The sequence below is a fragment of the Equus asinus genome, chromosome 28, assembly GCF_041296235.1.
Source record: "Equus asinus isolate D_3611 breed Donkey chromosome 28, EquAss-T2T_v2, whole genome shotgun sequence".
Taxonomy (NCBI): domain Eukaryota; kingdom Metazoa; phylum Chordata; class Mammalia; order Perissodactyla; family Equidae; genus Equus; species Equus asinus.
Window position 1 is genome coordinate 15776129 of NC_091817.1, and position 25777 is coordinate 15801905.

Genomic DNA, 25777 nt, shown 5'->3' on the forward strand with positions numbered 1-25777 from the left:
CTGGGGGCATTTGGGAAGAAAAAAGCAGGGGGAAAAAAAACCTGAAAACTTTTGAGCCAGCCCTGGTGGCCTAGGGGTTAAGTTCAGCATGCTCCACTTCAGTGGCCCAGGTTTGGTTCCCAGGTGCAGACAGACCTATACCACTCTGTGACCAGCCATGCTGTGCTGGTGGCCCACATACATAGGGGAAGATTGGCACAGATGTTAGCTCAGGGAAAATCTTCAGCAAAAATAAAAATAAAAACTAAAAACTTTGGTAAGCTAGTAAGAATTAATTTGTATCCTGTTTTCATTTACATGCTGATTGGTTGTTAAAAACATATTTCTTAGTCATTTCTGTGTCCTCTGTGAATTGTCTAGTTATTTGCTTTGCCCATTTAACCTTGGTTTTACAGTTTTTCTTATCAGTCTGCATAAATGTTTTATATGTTAGATATATTAGTAAACCTTTCTGACAGTTTCCTAGTTTGTTTGCCTCTGAACTTTGCTGCTTCTGTTTTTTGATGAACGAAATTTACAGTCTTTATATATTCAGGTCTTTCATTGTTTTTATATTTAAATTCTTGCCATAGAATTTAACATCTAATCTTTGAAAGTTCATCACTGTTAATCAATTGAGTTAAAAACATACATTTGGGATTTTTTGGTATAAGGTATGACGTTGAAGATCTATGTTTTCTTTTTCTCCATAGCTCACTTCTCTTAATACGTGTGTCTCTAATATGTGTCACTGCAGTTGGGAATCAACTAGGCTTTGAATCACGTAATCTTTCTCTGTAAATTAGCTGCTGAGCCTATTTTAGTGTGTTCTATGTAATTTTGTGTCATGATAAAAAAATTTCCCACTCTGTTAAATTTCCTTTAAATTGTCCTTTGATTAAAGAAACCAAAATACTCCTTAATATTTTCTTTTTACTCTCAACAATTATTGTTAGAGGTAAACTCAGGGTATATTTTGTAAGCCTTTCTGTGCATAAAAAATGCAAATCTTAGTGACCCTAATCTGTCTTCTAAGGATTTAAAGTCAGCTATCCCTATTTATAGAAATGCTTGATTATCTGTGCAGTTGGGTACTGTATTGTGAAATGTAGAAAGCCAGTTGCTGTTTTATCCTGTTCTTTCATTTTCCGTTTAACAGTTTTGTAATTGGTTGGGTATAAGTTCTTTCAGGCTCGTCACTCTTCACCAGAAAACCAGTACCATGGAATTAGCACTATGAGGTGCTCTGTTTTTGCCTTCTGAATGCTAAAAATCAATGCAGTGAAAAAAAAAAAAAGTCTATTAACTTGACGTTTTAAGGTGCTTGTCACTTTTACCATTATGGGAATTCATGTAATGATTATGGCAATTAATGTTTCCATTTGTTAACCCCCAATTTATTATTTTGTTTAATAAGTCTCTTGAATACCTACTTTGTGCCAGATGCTGTGCTGGGTAGTGGGGTGCAGCCATGAGTAAGAAGCATCCGGCCCATGGAGTCATAGATAAGTACATGGTATAAGTTGGAACATCAAGCCAGATATGCAGGTGCAGTACAAAGGAAGAAATAGGAAGGAAGTGTGAAGAAATAAACTTTTTCAAAAGACTTGGTTAACTGTTTGATTCATATCAATTTTAATAGATTAGCATTTATGCTTTCCAAGGATATAAGATTTCTTAATTTATCTGTCATAATTTATAAATAACAAAATAATATATTATTTCATTTCTATAGAATGACAGTGAAACATTTATTATGTAAAATGCTTGTTGGTAGTGGAAATTTTTTTCACATCTCAATGATCAGACAAATGAGACAGAGAAGTAATTTGCTGCTCTTTAGACTATGACTGTCAACCTTGCATCATGAGCTAAACAGATATTAGTAAATTAAAATTATATGTCGATATTTGCCATAATTAAGCCTGTATTAGTTTGTTTTAAATTTTGTGAAAGTGTATTTTTTTCAGAGAGAGAGAAGAATGTTCTGTAATAGGCTCCCTGATTTGGGTAGGAAAATATAAGGTATCAAGGTCTAAATTGTTTGCTTATTGTTTCTCCCTCCTGCTATCTGTTCCATCTGTGTTGTATAGAATGTCAGTGTTCTTAAAGGACAGGATTGTTTGTGGTTTAGAACCCAGACTCCAGAGAGAGACTGCCTGTGTTTGAATCTAAGCTCTGTAATTATAGCTGTGTGCAAAGCTGCTTAACTACTCAGTGCCTCCGTTTCATCATCTGTAAAATGATAAAGTTATTGTGAGGATTAATGAATTAATATATGTGAAATGCTTAAACAGCAGCAGAAATGTCGTGAGCACCGTCTCAGTATTGCTACAGCTGCTGTTGCAGAGGCAGCAGTGGCTCTGTGGCTGCTGCCACTCCTCCTCTTTCTTATTATTCTATTTTAATATCACTTTTATTATTATTAAAAACATCTTCCAAGAGTTACAATAAACGCCTTTGGTGATTTTGTCTGTTGGATAACATTGCACATGTGCCCTGAAGTTACCCTCGAATAGAAATATAATGAGAAACTTTCCCAAAGCTGCAAAGATATTTATAAGCATTTTTGTGGTTAACTCCCTGCTCTGTGTTTTAGAATTATTCACTGCCTAAAAATGGTACCTAAAAAGATATGGAAAGTGAGTTGTAGTATTTTTTCTTTTTTTTAGTAAATACTACACACAGGTAAATTTATACAAAACTCAGCATGGTGTTGTTTTTATATGGTCAGTATAGAATTGAAGATCAAGAATGAAATGAGCACATTTTCAACACTTAAGTGCAGTAAAAATAAAGTGTGCTGACTCACTTTAGAAGAGTTGGATCCCCTTTTTGTTGTTATTATTTAATTAACTTTCACATGTCTGAGCATAATAAGATAACTTTATAGATATACAAATGCTGGGTCAGAGGATGCTTGCTGTAAATTTGTGTAATACTGCCAGTTTGTACTCTGATGAGATATGTAGAATTACGTTTGAGTTGGGTTTTCCCACCACCACCCCTCACAGCTTAATTTCTTCCAGGCTCACGGAGAATCCCTGCCTTAGTGAGCCTCGGGTGCCGATGGGTCTCTCTGAGGTGTGCTAGAGCAGAAGACAGCAAGGAACCACAACTTAGGATTTTCTTCTCACCCTGCCCTCCCAAAATCTAAATGGCCTTCCTTGTGGTATCCTTGGATTTTATCAAAATTTGCCACAAGGAACTACCACATGAAAAGAGCTTCCATGTTTACCGTACAGCAGCAGTTCAAGACATTACCCTCGTGCCGATCAGTGCCCCAGAGGAAACGCCTGTCTCAGAAGTCTCTTATAATGTAGCGTCAGGAAACACTTTGACTCCCCTTAGTGAACTGATTTCCTTCCTCGAGAAGGCAAATGCATTCTTTTTTAAAACTTTATTGAGGTACAATTTACATACCATACATTTCACTTAAAGTTTACAAGTCAGTGGTTTTTAGTATATTCACGGAAGATTTGTGCAACTGTCACTACAAACAATTAATTTTAGAATATTTCCATCATCCCCCCCAAAACCTCATACCCTTTAGCAGTCACTGCTCACTTCCCCCTAATCAGTTCACCTTTTTTCTCTCCCCCCCAGCATCATGGCTGTATCAGACAGTGTTCTGCTGCTATTCATAGAGTTTTCGTGGCCAGATTTTTTGGAAGTGAGTGGCCAGGTTATTCTTCATAGCTGCCCTAGTCTGAAAGCTCTGCTGAAACCTCTCCACCTGCTGGTATTTGAAATACCCGTGGCGTGGCTTTCAGCATCACAGCAACACACAGTATGACAACCCACATATGGGTAGCGTGGTTCCCTGATTGGCGAAGCAACCTGGGCCACAGCAGAGGAGCACCTGATCTTAACCACTAGACCACCAGCACTGGCTCCCCGCCCCAGCCCTAGACAATCATTAATCTACTTCTTATTTTCTATAGATTTTCCTATTCGGGACATTTCATATACCTTGACTCATATAATGTGTGGCCTCTTGTGACTGGCTTTTTTTTTTTACTTTTCTCACTGTTTTCAAGGTTCATCCATGTATCAATCAACACTTCATTCCTTTTTATGGCCGAATAACATTCCATTATTTGTATACACCACATTTGATGTATCCATTCATCAGGTGATGGACATTTGGATTGTTTCTACTTCTTTGCTATTATAAAGAATATGGCTATGAATTTTCTTGTAGAAGTTGCTGTTTCATTCTTAAAATGACATGTTTTTATCTCTCTTGGGTATATACCTATGGATAGAAATGCACTGAACTGTAAACTGTAAATAGATGAAATGTATGGTATATACCTAGGGATGAGACATATAGTAACTCTTCCTTTAATATTTTGAGCAATGGCTGACTGTTTTCCAAAGTGGCGATAACATTCCAACCAGTGATGTATGAGGGTTCCAATTTCTCTACGTTTTCTCCAACCCATGTTTTTGTCTGTTTTTTTGATTATAGCCATCCTAATGGGTATGAAGTGGTATCTCATTGTGGTTTTGATAAGCATTTCCCAAATGACTACTGTTGTTGAACATCTGTTCATGTGCTTATTGGGTAATTTGTAAATCTTCTTCAGAGAAATGTCTGTTCAGTTACTGTGGCCATTTTTAAATTAGGTTGTCTTTTTAGTATTGAGTTGTAAGAATTCTTTACATATGCAAGATAGAAATTTCCTACAACATATATGATTTGCAAATATTCTCTTCCATTCTGTGGGCTGTCATTTTGCTCTGTTGATGGTGTCCTTTGAAGTACAAAAGGTTATAATTTTGACAAAATCCAGTTTATCTCATTTTTTCTTTTGTTGTTTATGTTTTGATGTCGTAGTTTTGTCTAATTCAAAGTCATAAACATATTTTAACAGTTTTATTTTTTAGGATTGGCACCTGAGCTAACCATCTATTGCCAGTCTTCTTTTCTTCTTCTTCTTCTTCTTCTCCCCAAAGCACCCCCACCCCCAGTACATAGTTTTATATTCTAGTTGCAGGTCCTTCTTGTTGTGTTATGTGGGACACTGCCTCAGCACAGCTTGATGAGCAGTGCTAGCTCTGCACCCGGGATCCAAAGTGGTGAAATCCTGGGCAGCCAAAGCAGAGTGCGTAAACTTAACCACTCGGCCACAGGGCTGGCCCCTCTTACGTTTAACTTTTTGCTCTATTTTCAGTTAATTTTTGTAGATGGTGTGAGGAATGAAGATCCAACTTCATTCTTTTGCATTTGGATATCTAGTTGCCCCAGCACAATTTGTGGGGAAAAAAACTATTCTTTTCCCCATTGAGTTGTTTTGGCATCCTTGTGAAAAATCAATTGACTGTAAATATAAGGTTTTTTTTCCAGATTCCTGAGTCTATTCCATTGATCTCTATATCTGTCTTCATGCCAGGACCACACTGTCTTAATTACTGTAGCTTCCTCATTTCAATTTGGATGCCTTTTATTACGTTTTCTTGCCTAATTTCTCTGGCTGGAACCTCCAGTACAATGTTGAATAGAAGTGCCAAGAGTGGACATCATTGTCTTGTTCCTAATCTTTGTGACATTCAGTCTTTTACTATGAGTGTGATATTAGCCATTGGTTTTTCATAGATGCCCTTTATCAGGTTGGGGAAGTTCCCTTTTATCCCTAGTTTATTGAATGCTTTTTATCAAGAAAGGATGTTGAATTTTGTCAAGTGTGTTTTCTGTGTCTACTGAGATGATCATGTAGTTTTTTGTCCTTTATTCTCTTGAAATGGTGTATTAGAATTACTGATTTGGGGATGTTAAGCCATCCTTGCATTTGTGGGATAAATCTCACTTGGTCATAATGTGTAATCCTTTTTATATGTTACTCACTTTGGTTTGCTGGTATTTTTGTTGGGGATTTTTGTGTCTATATTCAGAAGAGATTTTGGGTTGTAATTTTCTTTTCTTGTGGTGTCTTTGATTTTGGAAGTAGGGTAGTGCTGGCCTCTTAGAATGAGTTGGGAAGTGTTCTCCCTACTATTTTTTGAGAAAGTTTGTGAAAGGTTGGTTTTAGTTCTTCTTTAACTGTTTGAGAAAATTTACCAATGAAGCCATCTGGTTCTGAGCTTTTTTTGGGTGGGAAGTTTCAGTCAGTTGTTATACATCTGTTCAGATTTTCTGTTTCTTCTTGAGTCAGTTTTGGTAATATGTGTGTTTCTAGGAATTTGTCCATATCATCTGGGTTATCTGAATTGTTGGCATATGTCTGTTCATGGTATTCTCTTATATTCCTTAAAGTTCGTAGTAATGTTCTTTCTTTCATTCCTGATTTAGTAATTTGAGTCAAAGCTTTCTTTTTGTCTTGGTCAGTCTAGCTAAAGGTTTGTCAACTTTTGAGCTTTTCAAGAATCTACTTTTGGTTTCATTTATATTCTCTATTGTTTTTCTTTATTTCATTAATTTCTACCCTGATCTTTATTATTTCCTTCCTCTGCTTGACTTTGACTTAGTTTGCTCTCTTTCATCCACTGTCTTAATGTGGAAGCATAGATTATTGATATGAGGTTTTTCTTCTGTTTTAATATAGGCATTTACAGATACAAGTTTCCCTCTGAGCATTGCTTTACCCATATCCCATAAGTTAGGGTATGTTATGTCTTCATTTTCAATCATCTCATCAGAAAGTACATCAGAAAGTATTTTCTGATTTCTCTTTTGGTTTCTTTTTTGACCCATTGGTTATTTAGTAGTATGTTGTTTAATTTCCACATATTTGTGAATTTCTAAAACTTCTTTCTGTTACTGATTTCTAATTTTGTTCTATTGTGATCAGAGAACATACTTTCTATGATTTTGATCCTTTTAAATTTATTGAAACTTGTTTTATGGCCTAGCATATGGAAGGTGTTCTATGTGTGTTGAGAAGGATGTGTATTCTGCTCTTATTGAATGGAATGTTCTATGGATATCTGTTAGGTCTAGTTGGTTTATTGTGTTGTACAGTTGTAATTTTGATAATGTCATTTTCCTTCTTTTTTTTCAGCTGATGAATTAATCAGTCCTAAAGATATTGATCCTGTCCAACGCTATGTCCCACTACAGAATCAACGTAATGTGAGCATGAGGTTTTCCAATCAGGTAAAGAGATATTTTATTTCTTAATTTAGACTCAGCCGAAGGCATTAAAAGCTTAATTGAAGAATAATTTAGTTCTGATTGGGTTTTTATTGCTCCTTCTGAGGGCAAGGTTTCTCCCTCTTCTGGTTAGTTAAGATTTACCTGTGGTAAAGGGCTCTTTGTTAATGAGGAAGTATGAGCCAGATATGTCCAACAAGATGTCTTCCAGGTACACGTTTTCGTCTTCGTAGTGGTTGAGTTTAAGGTGTCAAATGTCTTTGAGAAGATACAGTATATATGGGTGGCCAGGAGATAGATGAGATGGCACTATTATTGAAGGGAGTGGGGTCCCGTGAAAGGCCCTGTGCTTGATGTCTCTCCAATGCTGTGTCTCCGTGACAAGACTAAGTGACTGACAGAGTTGTTCTTAGTACTTGGTACCTGTCGGATGAAGGAATGGTTTTTAATTTTTTGCATTTAGTAGCTATGGATTCAGATTGTGTTATGTCAACAACATTAAGTGTTTGCAGGATCAGCAAGATTGGTATTGACTTGAGGAAACTCTCCACTATTAAATGATACCAGTAATGAGGGCTGTTGAAATGAAAATGTTGTGAATTTTGGAAACTGCCTGAGGAGAAAGAGAATGAACCTGAATGTGTGGCTGGGATTCCAAGCAGTTATCATTTGTTTAATAAGAATAGCATCAGCACTTAGAGAAAATATGCTTACAAAATTGAAATCCTCCTTTTATTTTAAAAAAACGTATATATACGTATACCACGCACACACTCAACACACATACACACACATGCAAATAGATGCTTGTTTTAATGAGAGAAAGGAGAGCCAACCAACTCTATTAGGTTCTATCACTATTTCTGAGTCTTTTGCTGGTCTTCAACAACACATGTAATTACACTGAGTGGTTAGATGGGAAGCTGTTTGGAAGACTTATAAATAAATGTTAAGATTTTCTCAAGAACATAAAATCCCTATGTTAAGATGTGATAGAAATTTTTCACTGGCCTGTTAGCTCCTATATAAGATGAGGATTTAACCTTTATCTTAGTTACCACTCGGGTCAGTGTAGTGCAAGTGTACATTCTGTACAGATTTGAGATACGCAGTTTCACTTCAAGAAATGATAAAATAGGGAATATGTTTAACTTCATACTACCCAGTGCTGTGACTCTGAGCCATTTTAAGACTAGCATGTATCATTTACATAGCATTTCACATGTGTGATCTACTTCTCTAGAAAATAAAGTAATAGGTCACAGGTTTGAGATGTGGGGACAGGAGCCAGAGAACATCAAAGCCCATGGCTAGCAAAATCAACAGTATAAGCAGTTTTTTAATGCTTGACACATATAAGGAAGGCTGTGGGTTGTGTTTATTTTTGAACAGATAATATACTTGCAACTCTTTTCTCTCCCACTTGAGAAAGCTTATCAGAGTATAAGTGAGAGTGAAATTTATAGAGAATTCACTCTACATGTATTGTTTTCATATTGAAATCATTTTCTGATGTTGCTATTAAATTATCTGTGACATGCCTTCCAGATGGAGCCACATCCCAGCTGAGAAACTTGCTCTAGGGTAAAGACATGGGCTTCTCTCCTGCAGCCATGTGGTACATTATATCTGTGCAGAGTTGCATATGGTTCCTGAGAGGAAGATGATGGGGAGGATTGGCAGCAGAAAATTGCTGGGAGCTGTCATGCCCCACCCTGCTGGCAGCTTGGTTGTGGTGGTGTATAAAATGGTGAGGTGCCCTTGTCACTTTCTCAGCCATTTAGGCAGTAGCCAAGACCTGGCATGCCCATGTCCATTGCTATTTTGGGTGACATGGACTGGTGAAATACAGTGTTGTGAGATTCTGACCAAGAGAAAAAAAAAACCTTTCGGAGATCTTAGAATGTAAGCTCCTAGAGATAAGAAGCTATGTTTTATTCATTTTTATAGCTTCCGTACCTGTCGTAGTACCATAACACCTGTTGTATAGGAGGTACTCAATGTTTAACCTGAATGTTTGAGTGTACTTGAAGGTATGTGTGGGAGGAAGGTATGTTATGGAAAATAGTGAACTTATGCAAATATCTCTAAATCTGTTTCTCTAATCCTGACCTTTTTCCTAATATTTAAACTTGAATTTCTAACTACCTAGTGATCATCTCTCCACAAATCTAGTATTTAAAACCCGATATTTCTGGTTGTGCACTATCTCCAACTTATCAAGTTGTATCCATTAAATATGTATAGTTTTTTGCATGTCAATCATATCTCAATAAAGTGGTTTAAAAAATAAAATAAAAATAAAACCCAAGATTTCTAATGCCAAGTTTGTTATGTTCTCTCTTCAAACCTGCCGTCCTTTCCATAGTCCCTGTCTTGGATAGGGACAGTCTTCACTAGTTCCTTCTCAGGCCAGTAGCTTCTCTATTCAGTCGATGGTCACATTGGCTTTGTCTTCACGGTAACATCTACCTTTGTCTCTTCATGTTCATCCCCACTGCCACGTACCACTCAGACTGTGTTACTCCTCAGTGAGACGATTTTTATAATCTCTCTGTCTTCAGCCTCTCCTCCTGTCGATTCTTTGTGCTTGAGGACACATGATCTTATAAAGCATGGTACAATTCATGTTATTTTTTTGCCTAAAACCTTCCCTGACTTTCAACTACCTACAAGATAGATTCTAAACTCTGTATCCTGACGTTGACAGCCCTATACAATCACCTCAATTCCTTGTTTTTCACCTATAATCCTGCATTTTCTCCCAACCCTCCCTGTACTACAGTCTCCACAGACTTGTTGATCTAATGTCACACCCTGCCCTCGACCACCCCCAGACCTCTACATTTAGTGCAACTTCTGTCCTGAAACCTGGGCTTCCTTTTTAGTCAGAATCCTTAAAATCCAAGCGCCATGCAGTGCCTTTTTCTTTGAATACAAATAAATGTTACATAAATGCATATTGTAAAAAATGAAATAATACAGATGAGATTACGATGCAATTGCGTTGCAGTCCATTGAAAGCATTAACCAGTCTGCCATTTCTCCATCTCCAGAAAAGCCTTTTTTTTAACTCCATATCTGTTTTCACCAAATTTCTGAATAATGTAGATGTAACTCTTTTGCTTGATGTTTTACTTTTACACATGTAGTGGGCCCTTTCATTTTGTGACTTTGTTCAGCCGTGAGAAACTTTTTAAAATTATTTATTTGATAATTTTCTTTATTTTCTCTATCCTTTCTCTTAGGGCTGTTTTTTTGTGTGTGTTTTTTTTGTTTGTTTGTTTGGTTTTTTTGCCTAAGGAAGATTAGCCCTGAGCTTCCTCCACTTTATACAGCATGGCCAATCAGTGGTGTAGGTCTGGGCCTGCAAACTCGGGCTGCTGGAGTGGAACGCGCTGAACTTTAACCACTATGCCACAGGGCCAGCCCCAGCTGTTGGAATTCTTGTTAGTGAGATCTTAGACCTATAGGAATGGTCCTCTGAATCTCTTCCCTCTTTTTCGTATGTTTTCTATTTCTTTGTGGGTGTTTTGTTCTACATTCAGGAAATCTTCCTTAACTTTTATTCCAGCTCTTCTGTTGAGTTTCTTTTGAAAGTCATATTTTAATATCTAATAGCTCATTCTTGTTCTCTAATTATTTTTTCTAAGCTTCCTTGTTTTTTATTTAAAATTATCACAATATTACAGATTTGGAGAGTCAAAAATTTTTGAGGTATCAATTGAATAAAAAGTTTTTTTTAAACTTTTTGTTTTAAAATAAGTACAGATCCACAAGAAATTTCAAAGTGTCTAGAGATGGTCTGTTAATCTTTCACACAACCTCCTACAATGTTAATGCCTTATATAGCATAGTACAGCATGAAAACCAGGAAACTGACGTTGGTACAATCCGTGGAACTTGTTCAGATTTTACCAGTTACGCACACACTCACGTGTGCATGTGTGTGTAGAGCTCTGTCCATTTTAATCACATGTGTAGCTTTCTGTAACTTCTGCCACAGTCAAGATACTTAATTGTACCATCACCATATCATCATAAGGCTTCCTTGTGTTACCCTTTTTAACCACACCCACTCCCTCACCCCCATTTTTAACCCGAGGCAATCACTAATCTCTTCTCTTTTTTATAATTTTGTCATGTCAAGAATGTTAGATAAGTGGAAGTATATGGTATATAGCCTTTTGGATTGACTTTTTTTGCTCAGCGTAATTCCCATGAGATTGATCCAAGTTGCTGCATGCTGTCAAGTTTGCTCCTTTTTATTGCTGAGCAGTATTTCATGGCATGACTATACCATTGTTTAACCATTCGTCCATTGAAGGACATCTTATGGATTATTTGAACATTTCTTAGAATTCCATTTTGATTTATTTATACTATTTTTTAGTATATTGCTTTCTTAAATTTTCATCGTGGTTGTTCTAGGAATTACCATGTACATAGTTAATGTTATCAAAAGCCTACTAGTATCAAAATTTTACCATTTTAAGTGAAGTGTAGAAACTTTACTTCCATTTAGTTTTCTTTCCTTTTTTCACTTTTTAAGCATAATTTTCTTAAGTATTTCCTCTGCGTTCATTGACCAGCACATTAGATTGTGCGAAAATTTTTGCTTCAACTGTAAAATTTGATTAAAGAAACTCATAAGGTAAAGGAGAGTCTATTGTGCTTATCTCAACTCTTAACCATTCCATTATTCTTTCCTGTCTGAATATCTCACCCTTCTGGGAAAATGATTTCATATAATATGTAGTATTTTGTGGCTGACTTTTTTCACTTGCATAGTGTTTTCAAAATTCATCAATCTGGTAACATATATTAGTACTTAATTCGTTTTACAGCCAAATAACATTCCATTGTAAGTGTATACCTCATTTTATCATTTTCTTTCCGTTTGGATAGCTTTCTTTAGATATCATTTGTGAATAGGTCTGCTAGCAACAAATTTATTAGTTTCCTTTGTCTGATAATGTCTTTATTTCCCCTTCATTCCTGAAGGGTGCTTTTGTTAGATATAGGATTCCTGATTGATAATTGTTTCCTTTCAGCAGTAAGAATTATTGTGCCACTTCCTCTAGCCTCCATAGTTTCAGATGAGAAATCCCTTGTCAGTTCAAATTTGTGTTCTTCTATGGGTAATACGCCATTTCTCTCTGGCCTGACTCCAGCTGGGCTCAGCTGATGTGGGTGGCTTGGCCCCCTCACAGTTTCCCCAGGTGTGGAGCAGGGGTTGGGTAGGCTTGTCACTGTTGTGAAGCTGCTGTTGCTGGCAGACCAGACTGCTTGCTGGTGCAGTGGTGGTGAAGTGGGGATTGGGATGGCTCTTGGAACTTTACTGCTGCTACTGCAAGTGAATTGGACTGCCTACTGAAGCCTAATTTGTGGAGCAGGGGTCGGGACAGTTCACTGGGGCTTCTTTGCTGATGCTACAGTTGAATTGGCTCACCAGTGCCCTGGTTGTGAAGCAGAGGTTGGGTGGGCCCACTAGGGCTTTGAAGCTGCTGCTAAAGGCAAATTGACCCACAAGTACCTCAGTTGAGGAGCTAGGGTTGGGCCTCCCCACTGGGTCACTGTTGTGCTTCCTGTTTCCCAGTCCTTTCATCAGAGAGAACAGACTTTTATTGTTTTTCTGTTTATTTTTTTTTTTGTCTATGCCTGTTGGTTGTTTTCGGCTGCAGGCCTCTCCGGTGCTCAGCCCAGCATATGTGGGATCTCAGGAGTCTCACTCCATTGCCATTCTTCAAGTCCTGAGGTTCTTAGCCAGTCCAGTCTGCCTTCTTCTTTACAGCTTTCGGAGTCCTTTAATTGTCATTCATTGATTATTTCTGGGGTAAATAATTGTATTTAGAGCAGCAGGGAAAACTGAGTCTAGGCATCTTGTTCCCACTTCCCTTTTTTTTTTTTTTTTTTATTAATGTTATGATAGATTACAACCTTGTGAGATTTCAGTTGTACATTTTTGTTAGTCATGTTGTGGGTACACCACTTCCCCCTTTGTGACCTCTCCCCACCCCCCCTTTTCCCGGTAACCACCGATCAGATCTCCTTATCAATATACTAACTTCCACCTATGAGTGCAGTCACATAGAGTTTGTCTTTCTCTGACTGGCTTATTTCGCTTAACATAATACCCTCGAGGTCCATCCACGTTGCTGTGAATGGGCCAATTTTGTCTTTTTTTATGGCTGAGTAGTATTCCATTGTGTATATATACCACATCTTCTTTATCCAATTATCAGTTTCTGGGCATGTAGGTTGGTTCCACGTCTTGGCTATTGTAAATAATGCTGTGATGAACATAGGGGTGCAACGGACTCTTGAGATTTCTGATTTCAGGTTCTTAGGATAGATACCCAGTAATGGGATGGCTGGGTCATAGGGTATTTCTATTTTTAACTTTTTGAGAAATCTCCATATTGTTTTCCATAGTGGCTGTACAAGTTTGCATTCCCACCAACAGTGTATGAGGGTTCCTCTTTCTCCACAACCTCTCCAACATTTGTCGCGCTTGGTTTTGGATGTTTTTGCCAATCTAACGGGTGTAAGGTGATATCTTAGTGTAGTTTTGATTTGCATTTCCCTGATGATTAGCGATGATGAACATCTTTTCATGTGTCTATTGGCCATATTCATATCTTCTTTTGAGAAATGTCTGTTCATGTCCTCTGCCCATTTTTTGATCGGGTTGTTTGTTTTTTTGTTGTTAAGCAGTGTGAGTTCTTTGTATATTATGGAGATTAACCCTTTGTCGGATAAGTGGCTTGTGAATATTTTTTCCCAATTAGTGAGCTGTTTTTTTGTTTCAATCCTGTTTTCCCTTGCCTTGAAGAAGCTCTTTAGTCTGATGAAGTCCCATTTGTTTATTCTTTCTATTGTTTCCCTCAACTGAGGAGTTACAGTGTCCGAAAAGATTCTTTTGAAACTGATGTCAAAGAGTGTACTGCCTATATTCTCTTCCAAAAGACTTATTGTCTCAGGCCTAATCTTTAGGTCTTTGATCCATTTTGAGTTTATTTTGGTGTGTGGTGAAAAAGACTGGTCAATTTTCAATCTTTTGCATGTGGCTGTCCAGTTTGCCCAGCACCATTTGTTGAAGAGACTTTCTTTTCTCCATTGTAGGCCCTCTGCTCCTTTGTCGAAGATTAGCTGTCCATAGATGTGTGGTTTTATCTCTGGGCTTTCAATTCTGTTCCATTGATCTGTGGACCTGTTTTTGTACCAGTACCATGCTGTTTTGATCACTGTAGCTTTGTAGTATGTTTTGAAATCGGGGATTGTGATTCCGCCGGCTTTGTTTTTCTTGCTCAGGATTGCTTTAGCAATTCGCGATCTTTTGTTGCCCCATATGAATTTTAGGATTGGTTGTTCAATATCTGTGAAGAATGTTCTTGGGATTCTGATTGGGATAGCATTGAATCTGTATATTGCTTTAGGTAGTATGGACAATTTAACTATGTTTATTCTTCCAATCCATGTGCAAGGAATGTCTTTCCATCTCTTTATGTCATCGTCAATTTCTTTCAAGAAAGTCTTGTAGTTTTCATTGTATAGATCCTTCACTTCCTTGGTTAAGTTTCTCCCAAGGTATTTTATTCTTTTCGTTGCAATTGTGAATGGGATTGAGTTCTTGAGTTCTTTTTCTGTTAGTTCATTGTTAGTGTATAGAAATGCTACTGATTTATGCACGTTAATTTTATACCCTGCTACTTTGCTGTAGTTGTTGATTATTTCTAATAGTTTTTCTGTGGATTCTTTGGGGTTTTCTATATATAAGATCATGTCGTCTGCAAACAACGAGAGTTTTACTTCTTCGTTACCTATTTGGATTCCTTTTATTTCTTTTTCCTGCCGAATTGCTCTGGCCAGCACCTCCAGTACTATGTTGAATAGGAGTGGTGAAAGTGGGCACCCTTGTCTTGTTCCTGTCCTCAGAGGGATGGCTTTCAGTTTTTGTCCATTGAGTATGATGTTGGCTGTGGGTCTATCATATATGGCCTTTATTATGTTGAGGTACTTTCCTTCTATACCCATTTTACTGAGGGTTTTTATCATAAATGGGTGTTGGATCTTGTCGAATGCTTTCTCTGCATCTATTGAGATGATCATGTGGTTTTTGTTTTTCATTTTGTTGATGTAGTGTATCATGTTGATTGACTTGCGGATGTTGAACCATCCCTGTGTCCCTGGTATAAATCCCACTTGATCATGGTGTATAATCTTTTTGATGTATTGCTGTAATCGGTTTGCCAAAATTTTGTTGAGGATTTTTGCATCTATGTTCATCAGTGATATCGGCCTGTAGTTCTCCTTCTTTGTGTTGTCCTTGTCAGGTTTGGGGATCAGAGTGATGTTGGCTTCATAGAATGTGTTAGGGAGTTCTCCATCTTTCTCAATTTTCTGGAACAGTTTGAGGAGAATAGGTATTAAGTCTTCTTTGAATGTTTGGTAGAATTCTCCAGAGAAGCCGTCTGGTCCTGGACTCTTATTTTTGGGGAGGTTTTTGATTACCGTTTCTATTTCCTTACTTGTGATTGGCCTATTCAGATTCTCCATTTCTTCCTGATTCAGTTTGGGGAGATTGTAGGAGTCTGGGAATTTGTCCATTTCTTCCAGGTTGTTCAATTTGTTGGCATATAGTTTTTCATAGTATTCTCTTATGATCTCTTGTATTTCATTGGTATCTGTTGTGATTTCTCCTCTGTCATTCCTAATTTTATTAATTTGCGATTTCTCTCTTATTTTCCTGGTGAGTCTGGCTAGGGGTTTGTCAATTTTGTTAATTCTTTCGAAGAACCAACTCTTTGTTTCATTGATCCTTTCTGTTGTCTTTTTTGTTTCAATATCGTTTATTTCTGCTCTTATTTTTATTATTTCCCTCCTTCTACTGACTCTGGGCTTTGTTTGTTCTTCTTTTTCTAGTTCTGTTAGGTGTCGTTTGAGGTTGCTTATGTGAGCTTTTTCTTGTTTAGTGAGGTGAGCCTGTATTGCGATGAATTTCCCTCTTAGGACTGCTTTTGCTGCATCCCAAATGATTTGGTATGTCGTGTTCTCATTTTCATTTGTCTCCAGATAAAATTTGATTTCTTCTTTAATTTCTTCAATGATCCATTGTTTGTTGAGAAGCGTGTTGTTTAGTCTCCACATTTTTGCACCTTTCTGTGCTTTTTTCTTGTAGTTGATTTCTAGTTTAATAGCATTGTGATCAGAAAAGATGCTTGATATTATTTCAACTCTCTTGTATTTATTGATGTTTGCTTTGGTTCCCAAAATATGGTCAATCCTTGAGAATGTTCCATGTGCACTTGAGAAGAATGTGTAACCTGCTGTTTTTGGATGAAGTGTTCTATATATATCTATGAAGTCCATCTGGTCTAATTTTTCATTTAATTCTATTATTTCCTTGTTGATTTTCTATCTGGATGTTCTGTCCATTGGTGTTAATGGTGTGTTGAGGTCCACTACTATTATTGTATTGTTGTTGATGTCTTCTTTTAGTTCTATTAAGAGTTGCTTTACAAATTTTGGTGCTCCTGTGTTGGGTGCGTATATATTTATAAGTGTTATGTCTTCTTGGTGGAGAGTCCCTTTTATCATTTATATACTGTCCCTCTTTGTCTTTCTTTATCTGTTTTGCTTTGAAATCTACCTTGTCTGATATTAGTATAGCGACACCTGCTTTCTTTTGTTCATTATTAGCTTGGAGTATTGTTCTCCATCCCTTCACTCTGAGTCTGTGTTTGTCTTTGGGGCTGAGGTGTGTTTCCTGGAGGCAGCATATTGTTGGGTCTTGTTCTTTGATCCATCCTGCCACTCTGTGTCTTTTGATTGGGGAGTTCAATCCATTTACATTTAGAGTGATTATTGAGATGTGGGGGCCTACCACTACCATTTTGTGTCTTATTTTCTGGTTTTCTTCAATTTCCTTTGTTTCTCTTCCCATGGTTTAATCTGTTCTGATGAATAGCTGCTACTCTCTGTTGTTGTCCTTCTACTTATCTCCTCTGCTCTTGGTTTTGTAGCCCCTTTCCTTTTTTGGATTTTTCAGGAATGAGGGTTTTCCTGAGGATTTCCTGAAGAGGAGGTTTTGTGGCAATGAACTCCCTTAATTTTTGTTTATCTGGGAAAGTTTTTATTTCTCCATCGTATTTGAAGGATATTTTCGCTGGGTAGAGAATTCTCGGCTGTAGATTTTTGTCCTTCAGATTTTTGAATATATCATTCCGCTCTCTTCTAGCCTGTAAAGTTTCTGCTGAGAAATCTGCTGATAGCCTGATGGGGGTTCCTTTGTAGGTTAGTTTCTTTTGCCTGGCTGTCCTTAGTATTTTCTCCTTGTCGTTGACTTTTGCTAGCTTCACTACTATATGCCGTGGAGTTGGTCTTCTTGCATTGATAAAGTTTGGAGATCTATTGGCTTCTGTCACCTGAAGATCCATCTCTCTTACCAGATTTGGGAAATTCTCAGCCATTATTTCTTTGAATAGGCTTTCTGCCCCTTTCTCCTTCTCTTCTCCCTCTGGTATACCTATAATCCTTACGTTGCATCTCCTAATTGTGTCTGATAATTCTCGGAGAGTTTCTTCATTTCTTTTTAGTCTTACTTCTCTCTCCTCCTCTGCCTGCAGCATTTCTATATTGCCATCTTCCAAATTGCTAATTCTTTCCTCCATATTATCGGCCCTACTGTTCAGAGCATCTAGATTTTTCTTAATCTCCTCTATTGTGTTCTTCATTTCCAATATTTCTGTTTGGTTCTTCTTTATCTTATCAAACTCTTTTGTGACATAGCTCCTGAACTCATTGAGTTGTCGGTCAGAATTCTCTCTTAACTCAGTGAGCATTTTAATGATGGCTGTTTTGAAGTCATCATCATTTAGGTTATATATCTCATTTTCTTTGGGATTGTTTTCTGTGTGTTTGTTATTTTCCTTCTGTTCTGGAGATTTAATGTATTTTTTCATATTGCTTGATGTTGTTGATTTGTGCCTTCACATAGAGATAGAGTTTAGTTGCTCCTTTCACTTGTTTCTGCTGCTGTGGTGGGGGAGCAACTGTTTGTACTGCACCAACCAGGAACCCTATCCGCACTTGCTAACTGGGCCTGGGCCCCTTCTCATAGTCACAGTGGTCCTTTGGATTCCCTCCTCTGCCGTGGGGGCCGTCACAGGGGGGCTTCAGGCTGCTGGTGCCTACTGTTGCAGCCCACCTAGACGTGCTCCCTCCTTGGGGTCTGCAACGGTGTTATGGGCTTTTCCAGTGGCCAGGGGTAGGATCACTTATATTTGTCACTCCGTCACTGTCGGCACCCACAAAATCTCACTTGTCCACTATGGGTCGCAGGAGAGCTATTGGCATCTTCTACAGTCTGTGGTTAGTTCACCTAGCTATGGTACTTTTGTCCCGGGGTCTTCCAGCCTTGTGGCTGCCGGATGGGTGCTTTCTACTAGTCCTGTGCAGAGGCTTTCCCTGAGGCTGCTGTGAGCCTGTAGTGTTTCCCCCTAGGCTATGGAGCTGGGTCACTGGAACTCCACCCAGCCCCAGTCCTGTTCCCCAGGAACTCGGGGAGCACTTTGCCCTGTCTTGGGGGATAGCCGGAGATCCTGATTTCAGTGGTAGCTGATCAGCTGCTGCCCTGACTGATATTCTCCTCTCCGGGACCCTCCTGGTGTTGTGGATGCTGGGAGTGGCCCCTCCGCTAATGGCAGACAGAGAGTTTTGTCTGCTGCCCGTGCGGAACTCTGGAGCTTCCCCTCCGGGGTGCAGAGCCAGCCTCTGGAGCTTCACCCAGCCCCAGTCCGCTCCGAGATCTCCGGCAATCCTTAGCCACACGGGGCGGGCAACAGCAGCTCAAGGTCACCTCGCCCTCTGGGATTCTCTCCGGGACTTTCCCGGAGTTGTGGATGCTGGGCATGGCCCCTCCTCTAATGGCAGACAGAGAGTTTTGTCTGCTGCCCGGGCGGAACTCTGGAGCTTCCCCTCCAGGGCGTGGAGCCGGCCTCTGCAGCTTCACCCAGCCCCAGCCCTCTCTGAGATCTCCGAGATCTCCAGCAATCCCTAGCCCCACGGGTCGGGCAACAGCAGCTGGGGGTCGCCCCGCCCTCTGGGATTCTCTCCGGGACTTTCCCGGAGTTGTGGATGCTGGGAGTGGCCCCTTCGCTAATGGCAGACAGAGAGTTTTGTCTGCGGCCCGGGAAGAACTCTGGACCTTCACCCAGCCCCAGTCCTCTCCGAGATCTCCGGCAATCCCTAGCCCCACGGGGCGGGCAACGGCAGCTGGGGGTCGCCCCGCCCTCTGGGATTCTCTCCGGGACTTTCCCGGAGTTGTGAATGCTAGGCGTGGCCCCTCCGCTAATGGCAGACAGAGAGTTTTGTCTGCTGCCTGGGCGGAACTCTGGAGCTTCCCCTCCAGGGCGCGGAGTCGGCCTCTAGAGCTTCACCCAGCCCCAGTCCGCTCCGAGATCTCCGGCAATCCCCAGCCCCACCGTGCAGGCAGTGGCAGCCGGGGGACCTCCGTACCCTCAGCAATTCTCTCTGGGACCCTCCGGGCGCCGTGAACACTAGGCGGGATCTCCCCGCCAATGGCGGGGAGAGACTCTCTTCACGGGCTCAGGTGTGTAGCTCTAGAGTTTCCCTCTGCGTTTAGGAGTAATTGCGGGGGGTTTAGGTAGGGTTCTGGTCACCTGTTTCCACCGTCGCTCCTCTGTTGTGTGCTCGCTCCTGCCCTAGATGTGTGTTGATCTTCTGGGGGCGTCCGTTGGAAGAAAGCCGCTTGTGGGTACTAGGCTGTTCGGTCGGAGTCGGAGAGTTTTCCCCTATTTCCACATCCTCCCGGAGGAAAGTCCGTCCGCCTTCCGATGTATAGTCGCGTGGGTCTCTCAGATGTCCTGAGATGCTGTCTGGATATCCTTTGTTAAGCGATAAGTGTCCAAATAATTGTAGACTCGAAGGGGGAGAGACAAAGAGGACTACTCACGGCGCCATCTTGGATCCTTCTGCCTCCCACTTCCCTTTTTTAATGGATAATTTATCTTCATAAGTCTTTCATAAGTAAAGTTTAGATTTAAGATTTCTTCTGTTCCTTGAAGCATCTTTTTTCTCCAGGGTAATTTTGTAAAACAATAATAGCTATCATTTATTGAACATTTATTTTTTATAAAAGCGTTACTGAGATATAATTTACATCCTATGCAATTCACTAATTTAAGGTGTGCTATTCAATAGTTTTTAGTATATTCACCACAATCAATTTTAGAACATTTTCATCACGCCTGAAAGAAACCCTGTATCCTTTAACAGTCACTCTCCACTTTCCTCAGCCTGTCTCTCTCTACCTACCCCAAGACTAGGCAACTACTAATCTACTTTCTATCTGTGTGTATTTTCCTGTTTGGGACATATCATATAAATGGTTTTATATAATATGTGATATTTCTTGACTGGATTATTTTACTCCCATAATGTTATCAAAATTCATCAGCATTGTAGCATGTATCAGTACTTCATTCCTTTTTATGGCCAAATAACATCCTATTGTATGTACATACCACATTTTATTTATCCATTCATCAGGTGATGGACATTTAGGTGGTTTACGCTTTTTGGCCATTATGAATAATGCTGCTATGAAATTTTGTGTACAAATTTTTGTGACATGTTTTCATGTTTCTTGTATATAATGGAATTGCTGAATCATATGCTAACTCTTTGTAACATTTTGAGGAACTGCTAGGCTATTTTCCAAAGTGACTGTATTATTTTGCGTTCCTACCAGCAGCATATGAGGGTTCCAATTTCTCTACATTCTTGTCAACACTTGTTATTATCTGTCTTATGATTATAGCCATTCTAATGGGTGAGAAGTGGTATATCATTGTGGGGTTTTTTTTGCACTTCCCTAGTTAGTAATGTTGATGAACATCTTTTCATGTGTTTATTGGCAATTTGCATATATATCTTTGGAGAAATGTCTATGTCATTTTTAAATTGGGTTATTTGTCTTTTTATTATTGTATTATAAGAGTTCTTTATGTATTCTAGGTATGAGTTCCTTATATGATTTGGAAATGTTTTATCCCATTTGGTAGACTGTCATTTTGCTTTCTTGATGGTGTCATTTGAAACACAGAAGTTTTCCATTTTGATGAAGTCTAATTTATCTATTTTTTCTTTGGTTGCTTATGTTTATGGTGTCATAGCTAAGAAACCATTGCTTAATCCAGGATCGTAAGATTTATGCTGACATTGTCTTCTAAGAATTTTATAGGTTTGTCTCTTACATTTAGGTCTCTGATCCATTTTGAGTCAATTTATGTATATGTTGTGAGATAGGGATCCAATTTGATTCTTTGCATATGGATGTCTAGTTGTAATAATACCATTTGTTAAATCTCCAAAGTAATTTAATTTTTTATTATTGTGGCAAAATATACATAACATAATATTTATCATTTTAACCACTCATAAGTGTACAATTCACAGCATTAAATGTATTTACAATGTTGTATAACCATCACCACTATCTGTACGTAAAACTTTTTCATCATCCCCAACAAAAAGTCTGTACCCATTAAACAATGACTCTTCCTTCTCCCCTCCCTCCACGTCCTAGTAACCTCTATTCTATTTTCTGTCTCTATGAATTTGCCTATTTTAGGTGCCCCATGTAAGTGGAATCATACAATATTTACCTTTTTGTGTCTAGCTTATTTCACTAAACATAGTATCCAAAGTAATTTTTGTGTTTCATTAAGGTGGTGTTTCTCTTTCCTCCTGCTGGTTATTCTGTCACCTACCTGATGATCCTCCTTTGTCCAGTCGTATCAGTGTGAGAAATGGTGCGGTTATTCTCAGTGTCTCAAGTGATCTCTCCCCACCAGCTCCACAAGGGTTAGGGAGATGCAGTGAGCAGTTTCGTCTCTCAGGATCTTGTGGAAAATGGACTAGACCCTCGTCACCCTTGCCAAACGCCAGATGTGAAGGGAGAACTTTGAGGAAGCTGTTGCCTCCACTGGAAGCATAACTCACCCCAGCCAGTTTGGTCAGTGTATTAAGAGAAAAACTCTGTTTTCTTGCTGACTGTGATTCTCTACGTGGGGCATGGGGCTGGCCACTGTGGCCTTTAATCCGTTGTGTGTCATGCCCCACTTCTCCCATCTGCCCTCCATTGTATCTGCAAACCAAGTGCCCCTCTGGAGTCCCCCTCTATTTAGTGGAGCAGCTACCACGCCTGTGGCAGCATTTTGGTGATACTGTAAGTGGCATAGTTTGGGATATATGGGCTTCCTCTGCTCTGCTTTATGCATTAATGCACTTCCTTTTGCCATCTTTCATACTAGAAATGTGCTGAAATATCTTATTTGATGTTTTCTCTTCAATGCTGTGGCTTTAGTCTTGTTTATTTATTTTTAACATCTTTATGGTCATTTCTGTGGGGTCTGAGAAGAAATGAGAATTGAGTGCCTGTGCTCACTTTTCTCTCTGGAACTGGAAGCCTGGGCTTCACCTCCTAGAGTTAAGTCTTATCTCATTGTTTTTGTTAAGTGTCTTTTCTCCAGCTACACTCTATGTTTCTACAGATGTTGGTCGATAAACCTAACACTGGGATTTAAGTAGAATAGATGTTCATTAAACAGTTGTGATGGCCCCAAGTAGATGCAAACCAGGTAAATTAAATGCCAAAAATATTCATATTGTCTGGTAAAGAAATATTTGAAAGAAAATAATTTACCCCAAACTGTTAATCTGTCCTATGTTCTTATAAGTAGGGTAACAATGCCTGCTCCTCTTACTCCCACTTTCCTATGTTGCATTTGATTTAGAGAAGATAAATTCTACAAAAGACCAGATTATCCAGTCATCCTATAAACTACTCCCTAAAAACAAGTCATGTGGGTTTAGAAGCTGTCCCACTAAGCCTGCTTTCCTATCACTCTTCACATATTCCATGTTACAGCACTTATGCTGTTGTAGTTGTTGCTTGGCAAGGGTCCTCAGAGTCAGAGAATGTGTCTTGTTCTTTGTCTTCTATCAGCCTAGTTTGGTATTTGTCAGGGCAAGAGAAAGGAAATGAGAGAAATAAGAATAGCTACTCTTGATTGTGCTCCTACTGTACAGATATTTTATATGTATTATATGTATTATATCTGATTTTAACACTTTTCTGAAATAAATATTATCATACTCATTTTACAGATAGATAATGTGAGTCTCAGAGTGGTTAAGTAGTTTTTCCAAGGTCACACAGTTGACAAGTGGCAAAACCAATATGAAGGTGTTACCTGAAGAAGGAAAGGAGGAGGGGATATCAAGCATTTGAAAGCAATGATTTTCATAATGGTGTGAAGAAATTAACAAAGGAAAGAGCTTATTAACTGAACAGACTGGCTCAATATCACATCACAGAAAAATAGTTGTACCTGTGCCTTAGAACACTGGGAGGCCTGTGGAAATTATCTGAAAAATTAAATGCAAAGGTGTCACATCAGTACAAAATGTGTGATGGGATTGATCATGTTAAAAGGGTCTGATTGTTCGCTTCTTTCTTCTTCCCTGTTAGGATGAGACCAAGACCACAAGTCTAATAATTAGTAATTTTTTTAGGGATATTCTTCCTCCTTATCCAAAGGAAAACCCTTTCAGGACGCTAGCAAGCTTCTTTATTTGAGTGTTTACTCTCCCTCTCCTTTCACCCTAACTTGCTCCTGTTAGGTGTCCGTCATTTTCTGTTGCCTAGGTAATTCTGGTGCTGGCTACCTACTGATTATGTGTGAATGAGACTTTCATTGTTCGCACTGCAGTGCCTCTGCCATGTTAGTGTGAGATAATAGTCATTTGAAGACTGCGTTTGTTGCCAGCTTTTGTTGCTCATTCATATTTGGAAGAGATCTGACTGGTACAGAACCGTAAGCAGCTGACTGTGTACATTTCACTGATTCTTTGGATTCTACATTACAGTTGTCCACTGGGGATAAGGTGACCCTATAGAGGACACCCATTTATAGCAACTGGGGGCGGGGGAGGGGGTTCTGGAGTTCTATAGCAAATGGACTTTATTTTGAAATGTGTATTATACTAATCAAAATACAGAAGATTCCTAGTTAAAGAGGAAAACACACTTGATACTTTTTTAAATGTTTGCTGGATTCTGTCTGAAACTCACATATTTAACAGGCAGTAGCATAAGACCAGCCAGGAATTGGGTTTTGTTTCTTCATTTTTAAACCAACTTCTGAAAAATTGATATTGTTTCTTGAAATAGATGTTGAATGCAACAGAGTTTTTACATAAAAAAGCCATTCTAATATCAAAGGAAGAGTCACAGAAAAAAAACACTCTGATGTGAAAACGCTGTCTTAATATTCAAGAACATAAATGACGATTTCATGTTGCTGGATGTTCTGCCTAGCAAAACAGTGAAGAACACACCCTCTGGAGGCACACTATGTGGGTTTGAATCCAAGTTTGGGCAAGTGGGTTATGCTTCAGTTTCCTCGCATGTAAAATCAGAATAGCACCTCATAGAGTTGTGAGGATTAAATGAGTTAACACAGCTAAAGAGCTTGAAACAACAGCTCCTAACTTGTAGTCAAGCCCTCAACAAATGTTAACTATTATTAATATTTGCATTTTGATCGTTCCAATGCAGACATGGTAGTTAACTGAGGTCCCTAGCAGATAATTAAAAGAAAAAGTACAAGGTCATGTTGCTGTTGAACATGGCTCACGGTGGAAATTGAAACAGTGAGCAGACAGTTCTTGGGAGGCCAGGCTTGAGGCTTAGTTCTTTGCCAGGGTGTGGGTGATGCACATGCTAGAGTAAAGGGATGTGCAAGGAAGGGCAGGACAAAGGAATCTCACGAGAAGGTAAGACAGTGTCGATGGATGTGAAAGTGTGGAGAATTTTGACTCTGAGACAGTGGTTCAAGAAGGCTTTTGACTACCTATTTGGCTGGGAGGAACAGCACAGCACTGGCAGAAATGCAGGTGCTGGTCTTTAGACCTTGCGTGATTCACCTGCAGTGTAATCTGGGGAAGGTCTCCTAACATGTATGGAATGTAGTTCTCTAATCTATAAAATTATTTGGCTGGGTTTGATGTGTAAATCTCTTTCTAGCACTTCCGTTGCTGGCTTCCATGATCTAGGTTATTGGTAACCTTTGAGTGATTTTAGTGGATAGTGTGCCCAGAAGCCAGATTGTAGGGAGTAAAGAGCTATTAAATGTTGGAAGCCCATCTGTTCAGGAAGTGAGTTTGCTGCAATCGAAGAAAGGTTATAAGCCTCTCCTAAATTTAGTAGATTTGTTGTATAGCACTCCTACAATATGAATTTATACCTATTTCCCTTTTTATTCTTATTTCATATCTGTTCACGGTTCTTAAAGGTTTATTAATCTCAGGTGATTTAAGGAAATTTTGCATATGGCTCAGTTTTATTTGGTTCAGTTCATTCTAATGCTCTCAAATAGATTAACCCTTTTGAGGCATAATTTCTACTTAAAGGATTGAAAACAAACTCTACTTCATTAGCTTGGCTAAGAAAGAAAGTTTGAGGAACCAAAAGCCAAATTTATCTACAAGTGTGGGAGTGAATTTGAATGCTGAACAGACATTCTTATGATTATCATAATAAAATGGAATGCATAGTTAAGGCATCGAAACTGCTTCTGGAAGCCCAGCCTGCACATCCCATGGCTGCACAGA

The 25777-nt window shown here is 39.0% G+C and overlaps 1 protein-coding gene across 19 annotated transcripts in view; it reads left to right on the forward strand.

Moving 5' to 3' along the window:
* The window catches only part of PHKB (phosphorylase kinase regulatory subunit beta), a 219543-nt gene that overhangs the window by 112906 nt on the left and 80860 nt on the right, over nucleotides 1–25777 (forward strand). For all 19 annotated transcript variants that reach the window (XM_044761196.2, XM_044761195.2, XM_044761200.2 and 16 more), the window contains one exon: nucleotides 6984–7078. In XM_044761196.2, the coding sequence (XP_044617131.2) occupies nucleotides 6984–7078 (95 nt within the window). The remainder of the gene's footprint in view (nucleotides 1–6983; nucleotides 7079–25777) is intronic.